Raw genomic sequence first — 13,949 nt, 5'->3', positions numbered from 1 at the left:
TAGAAGCATAAAGTACGTGAGGATCACAATTCAGCACAGGATAAAGAGAGGAACAAAACGAAGGGAGGGGGGGAGTGGACAGGGTGAAAGGAACATTTTCTTCCTAAGCCAACAATTAACACGGTAGCTATGCCACAGGTAAGGTGTTTCCGAGATTTAACAGCAGTGACATCAACATGTATTCTCCCTTACCCGGCTTTATTTTTCTTCATAGCTTGTAATACCCTGTCTTATCTTTCTGTTATTTATTTTCAACTTCCTTGACTGCAGTGTCACCGGGCGGCAAGCAGGAACTTGCCTGCTTTTGTGCAATGGCGTAGCCTCAGCACCTAAAACACGCTGGGGTGCAGGTTTTGTGTGAGGCATCGGGAGTCTTTAAAGGGTTTCAGATTACTTTTACAGATGTGCACACAGACTAGAGAGTTCCAACATCCAGACAGAACACCCTGGTACGGAGTGAAGGACCTAGAGTGAGCATGAGCCATTGTGCACCCATGCCATTTATTAATCCATTCTTCAACTTTCGCCAATTGCACATACTCATATCTAGTGACAGGTGTAAAGACAAAAAGAAGAGTCTGTCACTTTCAGCCAGTTTGAAGATCCTGATTACACGATCAGAGCTATAAATGTCATTGAAATAAATCACAGGATGTACTGTAAAAAAAAGTAATACCTTATCTACATTAACTACAATTTGGCTATGCCCCATTTACAATATGAACTGATTAATTATTCATATAATAAATTAGCAAGTTATTAGTATTCAACTAGATCCATTTATGAATATTTACCTATAGTTGGAAAAACCTTGAGATTTTTTTCTTGTTCCACAGTAAAGTTTAGCAGAGCGAGAGCAAATACCATATTGTTTTCAAAGCGCAAATGAGGGATTTTCTACAAAGTGCAAATGAAGGACGTGCCACAAGTAACCAAATTATTTCATATGGTAAGTAGAGCATAATATAACAAAATAAATTATTCATTTTTCATTAAATCATTCCAGTCTATATATTATAATTATAAACTAAAACTACAATGTTGTACTTAACCTATTCTATTAAATTATTTAATAGAAATCAGCAAAAACATCATTTCCTTATCAAAAAAGAGTATGTCTGGCCTCCCATTATGGTATTGTTTATAGAAAAATGCATCGTTATAAGGCAATTGTTTAATAGCTAGCAAAAAACAAAAACATATCCTCATTAGTTGCCAGTCACAGCTTAATTCTCCAGCAAGAAAAATACATTTATGAAAATATTAATAAATCTTCCACCCTGTAAAACCATCTTTCTAGCTCCGTGCTCAGTGGGTCAATCCACAAAACCATAGGCCCACAGACCCTTGAGGCAGACATGATTAGTGGTGAAGAGAACAAACTCTATGGTGGATTTACTGATTGACTGATTTTTAGGATGAACCAGCGACTGATCCTGGGACCTCAGACATGGGATGCAGGTGCTCTACTACTGAGCTACATCTGCTCCCCTCTAGGCCGGATTTAAGATCTTGGACAAATTAATTAAGGTCTCTGTAATCAGTTTCCACATCTGTAAAATTGGAATAACAAAACAAATTCAAAGAGTTATTAAGAGAATTAAATGAGCTAATATTTATAAAGCACTTGCTATGTGCCATCCATAGCTGTCTTTTATAAATACTCTTTTTTTTTATTTGATTTTTTTATTTTTTTATTTCTCTTTCCTTCCCTTCCCCCCTCCCCCATTGTCTGCTCTCTGTGTCCATTCACTGTGTGTTCTTCTGTGTCCACTTATATTCTTGTCAGCAGCACCGGGAATCTGTGTCTCTTTTCGTTGTGTCATTCTTGCTGCGTCAGCTCTCCATGTGTGCAGCACCACTCCCAGGCAGGCTGCGCTTTTTTCGCACAGGGCAGCTCTCCTTACAGGGCACACTCCTTGCGTGTGGGGCTCCCCTATGTAGGCGACACCCCTGCATGGCACAGCACTCCTTGCGTGCATCAGCACTGCACATGGGCCAGCTCACCACATGGGTCAGGAGGCCCTGGGTTTGAACCCTGGACCTCCCATGTGGTAGGCGGATGCTCTATCAGTTGAGCTAAATCTGCTTCCCTATAAAAACTCTTTTAAGCCTCATAATTAGTCCCATTGTACAATGAATTTGCTATGTAAGTAAAATTTTTCATTAAAAATCAAATGATTTCTGGACATGAAGTGATAATCCAAATGATTCTGGGCATGAAGATACAACAACAAGCAAATTTTCCTGTGTTACACAGGACATATCCCAGCACGCAGCAAACAGGAAGTGGTTTTTCCAAGCCCAACTTCCAGAATACTGACTAGATGAGAAACAGAGGCACAGAGGAGCTACGTGACTTGCCTAAGGGTCACAAGGCTAGCAAGGAGCAAAGCCAGGACTCAACCCGACGCCCGCCCTCCCTCTCCCACATTCTCGGTTCGCCAAACCTGCTTATGGAGCTGCAGTGATGAGAAACACACTGCCCTGAGTCAGCTCATTGGCTTTACACAGCGTTTGACTTGTTCCCAAGTTTTTACCCAAATTGAGATGGAATTCTTCCTTCTTGTGCTCTGTTCCTGTTTTCTAGGCCACCATAATCTCTTTTCACAATATTTAAAAGGACTCAATTGTTTATATAGCTATATAGGTTGACTAAAACCTGCACTGCAAGTTCTGGCAGCATTAAAATGGTCACTGGGCCCAGAATATACCACAGGTTTGACCTCTTCATGCCTGGGCCTGCCAGAAGCCTGTAACTCCTGATCACATTTCAGGACTCAGTTCAAACAGCCTCCTCGGTGAGGAGCTGGCCAAGACCTTTCCGGGCACAGCTGGTCACCACCTTCCTTGGGGCTTCCAGGGCTTACCTCTCTCACAGCACTGCTCACACTCTATCACAGTGTACACATCAGCCCTTCCCCCTTGAATGTATCCTCCCGGAGGACAGGATCCCATCTTGGGTTCTTAGCAGCTTTCAGAGCCTGGGGTGTAGTGGGGATCCAAACATGAAGCTTTTGCATGAGTGCACGCCTTGTCCCAAGCCCACCCGTTCAGCATGTTTACTGCCAGCGCTTGGTGTGCCAGATCTTGTGTGCAGGATGGCCCTGGCTTCTGCCTTCAGGGAGTTTACACCCCACTGAGGGGAGAAAGCAAGGGAGAAGCAGAGAATAAGCATAACAAGCATGCCGCAAAATTAACAGGGGTTTCCTTGGGTGGAAGGTAAAGGGGAGCTAGAGGGGGCCATGAGCCAGCCACACAGGAGCATCACCCAGGCTGGAAGGCAGTGAAGGAGTGCATATGCTCTAGGAACTGGACGGTACCTGCTCTAGGAACTGGAGGGCACCCACTCTAGGAACTGGAGGGCACCTGCTCTAGGAACTGGACGGTACCTGCTCTAGGAACTGGAGGACACCTGCCCTAGGAACTGGGTGGCACCTGCTCTAGGAACTGGACAGTACCTGCTCTAGGAACTGGAGGACACCTGCTCTAGGAACTGGAGGGCACCCGCTCTAGGAACTGGATTGCACCTGCTCTAGGAACTGGGCAGCACCCACTCTAGGAACTGGACGGCACCTGCTCTAGGAACTGGACGGCACCTGCTCTAGAAACTGGAGAGTACCCGCTCTAGGGACTGGGTGGCACCTGCTCTAGAAACTGGAGAGTACCCGCTCTAGGAACTGTGTGGCACCTACTCTAGAAACTGGAGAGTACCCTTTAGGAACTGGGTGGCACCTGCTCTAGAAATTGGAGAGTACCCGCTCTAGGAACTGGGTAGCACCTGCTCTAGGAACTGGGTGGCACCTGCTCTAGAAATTGGAGAGTACCCGCTCTAGGAACTGGGTGGCACCCGCTCTAGGAACTGGGCGGCACCTGCTCTAGAAACTGGGCGGCACCTGCTCTGGGAACTGGGTGGCACCTGCTCTAGGAACTGGGTGGCACCTACTCTAGAAACTGGAGAGTACCCGCTCTAGGAACTGGGTAGCACCTGCTCTAGAAATTGGAGAGTACCCGCTCTAGGAACTGGCTGGCACCTGCTCTAGGAACGGGGCGGCACCCACTCTAGGAACTGGAGGGCACCTGCTCTAGGAACTGGACGGCACCTGCTCTAGGAACTGGAGGGCACCTGCTCTAGGAACTGGATGGTACCAAACCCTCAGTGCAGAGGAAAGACATTGGAGATCGAAGTGAAAAGGTTGGTCTTATCACTTCTGCTCTAGAAATCCAACATCCCCCATTGCTTGTGGGACCAAGTACAGAATTCTTGGCTGGGCTTTAGACACTGCACAGGCTCTTCTAGCTTTCTTTACCATCACCTCCAATGTGCTCCCTTCTGAAGAGGGGGAGGAAATTTGAATTCCAGCTCTAGGCAGATCACTTCACGATTTGTGATTTGTGAAGAACCTCTGTTGAAGTCTTCAACCAGCTTTCAAGGAATTTCACCGCTTTCACATCAGCAATTCTGGGGCAGTTCTTTTCCTTGAATTTTACCAGGTTACGATTATTCTACCCTGCTTATGCCAAAATGGGCCCTCTGCCTCAGTGTGTCTCTGTCCCCAAATCTGTCATACTGTGGGACTGCCCTATAGAAGAGCAGGCTCTAATGTAGCAAAGCAAGACATGCAGAGTTACATGAACATACAGGACAAAGAGTAAAAGCTGTTCCCCAGATCCCAATGAAACAACAAGGGACATGGCCTGGCTCATTAAGAGATTCAGATGAAGGATATTCAGTTCCTTGCAATTCTCTAAAATCATAATTTCCTCTCTACCTGGGTAAATGGCCATGTTGGCGAGGCCCTGTTAGAGCAGAAGGTCAGGTGAGTGGACCTTAACCCCAGGTTTCCTTTTTCAAATCAATGGCCAAAAATTTCAGGACCAAGTGCATGGTCCTCTTGAATATTCTCGTGGGCATTTTACCTGATCCTTACTCTACTTTGTTTTCCAATCCTTATTTTTCTTTCCTCTTTGGTCTAGGTTTTAATTTCTGATAGCCTGTCATACTTTATGCATCCTTATAAACTTCCTTAAACTCTTTCTGGAACAAGCAGTATCTCATTTATTTTCTCCAATATCATTCTTATTTTAAAAGTGTTTCCACATTATTTTATTGATAGGAGAATAAGATGCACAGAATAGACTTTATTATTTCAAAATTACAAATGAGTGAAAAATTTATAGCCAGAATTAGGCATGAGCTTTGTGAATCTTAGGACCTTCATATACTTGAGAGCAGTTATTTTCCTTTTGGCTTAGAACCATCTGCTTTCTGAAAAATGCAAACACTGCAAATACTCATTTTTGTACATGTGAAATATTTAACAAAAGGATATGGTGGTATCACATGTGAGCTTGTCAGACAATGGACTGCAAATTCTAAAACTGGTTAAGTGGGAGAAAAAACTATTAAATTAATAAAGTCTGCCAGGTGTTAACAAGGAAGTGGTATAGCAAGGTGCCAAAATAGAGCTACTCAACATGGGCTTAAAAGTTGGAAAATTAGAGCCAAAAAAAAATACAAGTGATGTTTCTTTTGCCCTGGCCAGGGAATTTAGAAATGCAGTGACTCAATTCTAAAGTCACAATTCATTTTGGCAAAAACTGACCAAGAACTCAGTGAGTAGAAGATACAGAGAATCAGAGGCAAAAGTCAAAGCTGCAGGCATTGGGAAGTTTGCAGTCTTGTCAGGAAATAAGACATGTAGGCAAGTGTTTCCAAAGCAAGGGTGAAAATAATGCTACAGTAGTGAAATAAGGTGATTTGAGAACTACAGGAGAGAGAGATCACTTCTGGACTAGAAGATTAACAAGGGCTTCGTGCGTGTGTATGTGGCGGCAGTGTTATTAGATTTGGGTCTTGAAAATAGGTAAGATTTTATAGGACAGAAATTTGGGGAAAGGACATTGTAGACGTAGGAGCAGTAGAAGCAAAAGGGGGAAGGCCTTGACGTTATGGTTACATCTTGGGATGAACAGTGGAAAGAATGGAAACTACAGACATAAAAGTCTGCTGAGTCACTATGCTTGCCTTGCTAAGAAAGCATGGACTTGACCTGGGGCAAGAATTCATAAAGGTTTGTGAGCAGGGAGCTGGCAGGCTCAGATTTTTGCTTCAGCGTGATTATTTCAGCAGGATAGCTATAAAACAAGGGGTAAGAGTGACTGCTAAAATAGCCAAATGAGAACATTAATAATGTTCATTAATAACATTAATAACATTAAGAAGTCACAACATTAATAATGGAGAAGGGACTGGCATGAGAAAATATATTTAAGGCCATGTTTACTCTGAATCAATACTCAACAAACTACTTTCTGAATTGCCATTTAATTTTCCAAGCCCTGTACAGGATTTCTCAGTGTAGAGGCAGCGAGCCCAGGTTCATTACCTGTAGCTAGCTGTATGATTTGGGAACAGTCCCTAAAATTACTCTGTGCCTCAGTTTCCTCATCTGTAAAAATGAGGTTGTGATTATTAAGTAGAGTAATGCAGACAAAGCAACAGGCACAGAGTGAGCATTCCCTAGATATGAAGTATTATTATTTGGTACTTTAATGCCATCAAATCATAACAAAGTTGTTCCCCACTATAAATAAATAGATAAAAATTCTGTAGCTGTCTGGTAAATGTGGTTGATACAATCAAAGCCATTAGGGCTGGTTTACCAACCACATGTGCTCTCAGATAGAGTTATTTAAACAAGTAGAGCATAGAACTTTGAACCCATTTAAGACCCACCCCTACCATTTACTAGAAAGCAGGCCTAAATAACTCTGCTGCTATCACTATTATTGGCACTGCTCTCTGTTCCCCAACCCTCCATAGATGACCTCTACTCTTAGGACACTTCAAAGTTTTAAAAACACAAAATCAAAGAAAGAAAACTAGAGAGAATTCAAGTAGAGGTACCATTTCTTCCCTGACTAATAAAAAAACTAAGACGCTCTTAGAAAAATAACCCATTCTCACTCCTTTCCCCTCCTTTTGGAGGTACAATTCACAGCATTCCTCAAAAGTGTCACTGTAGCAAGGGAGCAAGGATCGGGAGGAGAAGGAGGGAAATGTGGTCAACAGTGTTTTGAAAAAGTTAATTTCCCTAAAGCTCTGAGGAGTCAAACACTGGGCACGCAACTGAAGGGGGGACTGTTTCTAGACTGAAGGAAAAACAGCTTTGGTAATTAAGACACATGGCACTAAGCACAGAAGGCAGGGCCCAGGCATAAGAGAAGACAAATGAAAAGGCTATGGATGCTCCCGGTGAGCAAAACCTGAACCAGGCAGGAGAGAAACAGTAAGATGAAGAAAGAGAAAAGATGGGAAAGAACAAAGAAGTGTAGACAGATCATTCATAAAGATGTTCAATGGCTCCTTTCAGAGTCATGGGATTTCTTTTATTACATGCATGCTCATTCTTTAAAACAATACCTGTTGTTTGCTTGATTGGACGTTCAAAAGGCACCGAAGTCTTTTAAGATCTGAATAATCCCTAGGAGAAAGAACAGCACAAGGTCAACAAAGAGAAGGCTCCAGGTAAACAAGGTCAAGTTACCCATTGATAGCACTGCCTCTTGGAGGCCTGCTTTGATAGCCTGAAACCTCCACACACAGAACATTTCTTTAGAACTCTAGAAATGATCAAACGTTTCAGTAAACACTGTAAATCCGGACCAGTTGCCACGGGTCTGCCAGGCTTCTCAGAAGCCATTAAATCTGGTTGCCGGCCCCCGTCTGAATTAATAATTAGCCAAGACTTGGTATGCGGTTACCTGATGGTGATCCCTTGCTGTTTTTTATCAGTCGATTTTTCTGTGGTCTTCACTTTTTTGTCTTGATCAGGCATTGTAAACCATCAATGCCCCAAAATTAACATCGCAATCCTTTCAAAATAAATCGGAGGGAAAAGCTTTAGTTAGGTTGCGTGCTCCAAAATATTCTCCATTAATACAGGTAAAATTCCCTTAAAACATTTATTTAAACATGGAAAAACTAATATTTGTCACCAACGCAGAAATAAAAATGTTAATATAAATGGCACTTGCTATTTTTCATTCACAGGCCTCTGCATGCATTTAGCATCTAGTTTATAACTGCAGTAGCACAGGAGGCTGTATTTTTGGGGTCAGCCTTGGTTGCACATACTCTGACCCAATGCCCTAACAAGTATTGCTCTGCATGTCAGAACAAGTGCCCCCATTTTGCGCTTCCAAAATATACCTATAAACAAATGCCTGAAGCCCGACTGATGCTTTTATGTTGACTTTCTCGTCTTTCTCAACAACATCCTGGGAGCGGATGTGGCTCAAGCAGTTAAGCTCCCGCCTCCCACAAAGGAGGTCCCGGGTTCGGATCCCGGTGCCTCCTGAAAAACAACAAGCAAAACAAAACAACGAGGGAAGAGAACTTGGCCCAGTGGATAGGGCGTCTGCCTACCACATGGGAGGTCCAAGGTTCAAACCCCGGGCCCCTTTGACCAGTTTGGAGCTGGTCCATGCACAGTGCTGATACGCACAAGGAGTGCCATGCCACACAGCAGTGTCCCCTGCGTAGAGGAACCCCACACGCAAAGACAGAGCTGCCCAGTGCAAAAGAAAGTGCAGCCTGCCCAGGAATGATGCCACACACACGGAGAGCTGACACAACAAGATGACACAACAAAAAGAGACACAGATTCCTGGTGCTGCTGATAAGGTTAGAAGTGGTCACAGAAGAACACACAGCGAATGGACAGAGAGAGCAGACAGCTGGGAACTGCAGCAGCGGGGAAGGGGAGAGAAATAAATAAATAAATCTTTTTATAAAAAACAAAACAAAAAAACAACGAAAACCAACTCAGGGAGGCCAGTGTGGCTCTGTGGTTGAGCGCTAGCTTCTCACATATGAAGTCCCAGGTTCAATCTCTGGCCCAGTACCTCAAAAAATAAAAAATAAAAGTAAATAAATAAATAAACAACATCTTAACCGCACACGATCAGTTCAGGGGGTTCTTAGGCAATGCCCCTTGGACCCAGGAGAAAGCACCGCTCACTTACAAGCAAGCATGACAGAGGTGAGGGGGGCATCCAAAATGTCACTGGGATTTCCAGCACCCTGAAAGCAGATCAGCTGCCACGTGAATCCCTATATGGGTTGACCTTCTGGAAGGCTGGGGTCAGTCTTGCTCAGCTCCTGAGCTTACCCATTCATCTGGACAGTGAAGCTGGCTGTCTGTGGGATATAACCCAGCGGGCTTTTTCATCCTCTAAGTTGAGCTTTCTAGTGTTTTCATTGCCACCCATCCTATGATAAGTTTGAAGACTATTTCCCATCCCCTTCGCCAAAAACAAAGATTCAGGTTCGCCAATGGACAAGGAATAATTCATGCTCACCCCCTCCACAATCTATCTCTGATTCAATTCTGCAATTTCCAGAATAGAAGCAAAAAGAATGTACTGGAGGCACTCAGAGTTTCAATTATACAGGAAATGTAAAATGAAAAATACTATTGGTTTAATTTGAGTGAACGTAAGATTTTCCAGTGGTGTTTCAAGGCCACTGTTTGACTTTCAGTGTGTTGTTCAGGCATGCAAAGTCATGTGCTATTGTCTGATAATTGCAGGCCTCAAAGTATTGTGAAATTTATGGTCAAAATCCAAGTGTTTCAGAAGTAGTTAGAGGTAAAAGTAATATGTCAATGAGAGTTTCACTACAGAATTTAGAAAAGTGAAATGTGCAGTTCATCTAAGGATTTTCAAATGGTCCAACATATTGTCATATTTGTGACTAGGAGCTGAGCTGGAATTAAGAGTTGGGGACCAAGGTTCACATCAAAGCCACACAACCAGAATAAGGCACAATATTAGCATTTTAGGCTTGTACCTGGGGGATAACACCATGCATTCATTCATTCAAGAAGTATTTATTAAGCATTAACTATGCCAACCAAAAACTACGAATGGGAAAAGAGGCAATCACAGGTATGTGGTCCCACCACAGCAAGGAGAAACTCCCTGCTGGGGGCTGAACCACGCGCCCCACAAAGACACTGTCAAGCCTTAGTCTGTGTTCCTAAGGGTGCGGCCCCATTTGTAAGAAGACCGTTGAAGACATCATTATTGGTTAAATCATGAACTCATTTGTGAAGAGGATCCTGGATGATCCTACTCAGAGGAGGCCAAATCGCATCAGCGTGGGCCCAAATCCAAACGGCTAAAGTCCTCATGAGCTGAAGAAATTTGGATGTCAGAAGTCAGAGGAAGCCACAAGTCAGAAGCAGCCTGCGAAGGAGGCAGACTGCCCCGTGACGGAGGCACAGGGGTGAGCCAAGGAGCCCAGAACAGCACAGACCACCACAGAGCATTACAGAAAAGCCTGGGAAAAGCATGGCCTGCTGGACCTTGATTTTGGACTTCTAGCGTCCAAAACTGTGCGGCAATAAATCCACGTTGTTTACGCTAACCCAGTTTGTGGTATTTGTCACTGGAGCCTGGCAAACCTGGAAGGAAAAAATGGAAGGAAGGAGAAAGGAGGACTTACAACTTACTATTTAAAAGCAAAATACAGGGAAGCGGATGTGGCTCAAGCGATTGAGCTCCCGCCTACCACATGGGAGGTCCTTGGTTCGGTTTCCGATACCTGTTAAAGATGAGCCAGACAGCGAGCTGACAAGATGGGCTGGCTCGGCGAACTGACGCATCAAGATGACTCAACAAGGAGGAAAACAGGAGAGATTTAACAAAGCAGGGAGTGGAGGTGGTTCAAGCAATTAGCCACCTCCCTGCCACATGGGAGGTCCCAGGTTCAGTTCCCGGTGCCTCCTAAAAAGGAAGATGAGAACACAATGAACAGGCACAGCAAGTGCAAACAACGAGGGGGTGGGGAGGAATAAATAAACAAATACAAAAATACAAAAGCAAAAGAGACGTGTATATTTACATATATATATATATATATGTCCCGAAAGTTCTGAAATAAATGGAAACCCAGTCAAAACACCCAGAATCTAATTTTACTTTTCCCTTAAGGTCAGAAGGAAAATTCCACAGAGATACCCTGGCCTTCTGGTTTCAAATCCCTGCTCAAACCATAGCTCCAAACTGTTTCAGAAATAGCAAGTGAAGACCACAAAGATTAGCATATGAGCATGTGGGGGAAAGCTCACAGGCCTCTTGTGCTAGAAGAGCACATTTACCACAATGAAATCCTGCTAAATACTGTCTTATTCTCTTGCTTAATCTCCATAATTTTATTGACTGGGTATGTGAACAGGAAATAATCGTCTAATAGTTTTATCAGTTTGAGATTAGTGTGTACTCTGTGAGGTGGAAGGGTGAAAATAGATAACTCCCTGGAAATGTTTCACTTAATTAAACAGTAAACAAATTCACCAGAATCGGGAAAAAGAGACAATTGCCTTTAGGATGAAAAAGAAAAATCATTTCCCTTTGATGGCTGTTAAAATGGAAGCTATTCTAACAAACAAACAAAAAAAGACAACTTTGAGAACTTGGAAATGCTTTAAAAATATTTTATCTAATCCCATTTAAAATTAACAAAAACGGTTATACCACACCAATGTTCACAATCCAAAATGGGTGAGTGGGGGAGGAGACAGGTCATAGCTCAAGCTGCCCAGAGGAGGACAATACATGGAGGAAGTATTCCCAAGAGGCCAAGCAAGGGTGCTACCTGAGGCCAAGCAAGGGTGCTACCTGAGGCAAAAGCTCTCCAGAGGTGGCTTCAGCCTGATCTCCCGGGAGGGAGGGTGGGTAGGGCTGGGGAAGCGAGAGTGCGTCATGCCTCGACATTGTCCAAACTTGGCAGCCAGGACCCAGGCTTTCGCACCCCTGTCCCCTTCGGTGACTGGATAAGGGACTCCCTAGGGGACGTCGTAGACCCCCAGGCACTCCAGGTCTGGAGACGGAGACTCAGTTTCGGCACCGTCCTCCAAAAGAGAGTCACAGGGCTGGATGCTGCCACAGACCACTGGCTTTCTCGCAGCTTGATGGCCACCATCGTGGGTCCCAGGCATGCTCCCGGGGTGGCCTGGCCCTATGGCCGCAGCGTCCCCACCTGGCTGAAGCTGACGCAAAGGAGCAAATCTACAAACTGGCCAAGGAGGGCCTGACTCCTTCGCGAATTGGTGTGCTCCTAAGAGACTCACGTGGCGCTGCACAAGTACGTTTGGTGACACATTTGAGAGTGTCCAAAGGACTTACTACTGATCTTCCTGAGGACCCTTCCCACCTAATTAGGAAAGCTGATGCTGTTCGAAAGCATCTTGAGAGGAACAGAATAGATAAGGATGCAAAATTCCATCTGATTCTGATGGAGAGCCAAATTCACCAGCCGGCTTGATACTACAAGACAAAGTGAATTCTCCCCTACAATTGGAAATATGAATCATCCACAGCCTGTGCCCTGGCTGCATAAAGTTGTCTTCGTACTTAGAAAATAAAATCATTACTTAACTAAGAAAAAAATAACATTGAAGCCAACATCCTGGACACCCAACAAAAAAGCCATAAGGAATCCTTTAGGCTTTTTTGTTTTGCTTTGTTTATTTTTACTATCCCCGCCACCCCCCCCCCCCCCCACCATGGCTTTTTGTGTGCTCTCTGCTCTCTGTGTCCATTCATTGTGCATTCTTCTGTGTCTGTATTTATTTATTTTATTTCTCCTACACCCCTTGCAGCTTGCTTGCTGTTCTCTGTGTCCATTCACTGTGCGCTCTTCTGTGTTTCTGCTTTTTTTGTTGTGTGTCACCTTGCTGAGTCGGCTCTCCATGGCGCTTGCAGGCCAGGTGGCAGGTGGCGCTCTGCACCATGCAGGCGAGCCCGCCTTCACCAGGAGGCTCCGGAACGCGAACCCCGGACCTCCCATGTGGTAGACGGGAGCCCAACTGATGGAGCCACAGCCGCTTCCCTCCTTTAGGTCTTGGGCAGAGAACCAACATTACCTTTGTGGTCGCCAATTCCACATGGAAGAGCTTTGGCTAACAAGGTTACAAGAACCTGCTCTGTGGATCCAAACTGAGCTGAGCCTACAGCAGTGGCTCTCGACTACAGAGTCAAATTTCTCTCCTTTGCTTTGTCTCAGGATGCTAGCATGACTCGTGGCCTAGCATCCGCTCTGTCCTTGGTCCTCTTCTCCATCTACTATCTCTCCCCAGGGGATTTCTGGCAGTCCAATGGCTTTCAATATCATCCATACTTAAAAACATACATATCTAGGGAAGTGGATGTGGCTCAAGTTATTGGGCTCCCGTCTACCATATAGGAGGTCCAGGATTCGATTCCCGGGGCCTCCTGGTGAGGGCAAGCTGGCCCGCACAGGTGTGCTGGCCCATGCAGCAAGCTGGCCTGCGTGGATAGCTGGCACAGCAAGATGATACAACAAAAGGAGACACAGAGGAGAGACAATAAGAAACACAGCAGACCAGGGACCTGAGGTGGTGCAAGAGATTATGAGTGCCTCTCTTCCACTCTGGAAGGTCCCAGGATCGATTCCTGGTGCCTCCTAAAGAAAGACAAGCAGACACAGAACACACAGCAAATGGACACAGAGAGCAGAGTGAGTGCAAGACAATGGGGGCGGGGGGGGATAAATAAAAATAAATTAATGTATTTATTTAATTAAATATATATATTCTACCTGTGATAGTTTTACTTGTCAATTTGGCTAGACTTGTCAAACACTGGTCTAGCTGTTGCTGTGGAGATATTTTGTAGATGGGATTAGCATCTACATTCAGTTGACTTTAAGTAAAGGAGATTACCTTACTCTCTAGATGATCTGAGTGGGCCTCATCAAATCAGTTGGAAACCTTAAAAGCAGATTATCTGAGAGTTCCAGGAAGAAGGAATTCTGTCTCACTACTGCACCCTCCAGGCCTTCCTGAGGAACTCAAGACTTCAATTTTACTCTTACTGGAATTTCCAACCTCTGGCCTGGCCTACAGAAATCATACTTG

General features: G+C 44.5%; 1 protein-coding gene across 12 annotated transcripts in view; it reads right to left on the bottom strand.

Annotated features, from left to right (window-relative positions):
- Positions 1–13,949, bottom strand: part of NEK10 (NIMA related kinase 10) — a 269,323-nt gene that overhangs the window by 238,867 nt on the left and 16,507 nt on the right. For 6 of the 12 annotated variants that reach the window (XM_058290740.2, XM_071212866.1, XM_058290735.2 and 3 more), the window contains exons 2-3: positions 7,768–7,878; positions 7,427–7,487 (exon numbers count right to left, since the gene is read on the bottom strand). In XM_058290740.2, the coding sequence (XP_058146723.1) occupies positions 7,427–7,487; positions 7,768–7,841 (135 nt within the window). In that variant the 5' untranslated portion in view covers positions 7,842–7,878. Of the gene's footprint in view, positions 1–2,450; positions 2,496–7,426; positions 7,488–7,767; positions 7,879–8,215; positions 8,297–8,830; positions 8,914–10,612; positions 10,795–13,949 lie in introns of those variants that run through there. The other 6 variants (XM_058290741.2, XM_071212867.1, XM_071212863.1 and 3 more) reach the window with 5 other exon arrangements.

The sequence above is a fragment of the Dasypus novemcinctus genome, chromosome 31 (assembly GCF_030445035.2).
Source record: "Dasypus novemcinctus isolate mDasNov1 chromosome 31, mDasNov1.1.hap2, whole genome shotgun sequence".
Taxonomy (NCBI): Eukaryota; Metazoa; Chordata; class Mammalia; order Cingulata; family Dasypodidae; genus Dasypus; species Dasypus novemcinctus.
Note: the sequence above shows the minus strand (reverse complement) of the source record. Positions and strands in the feature narration are given on the sequence as shown.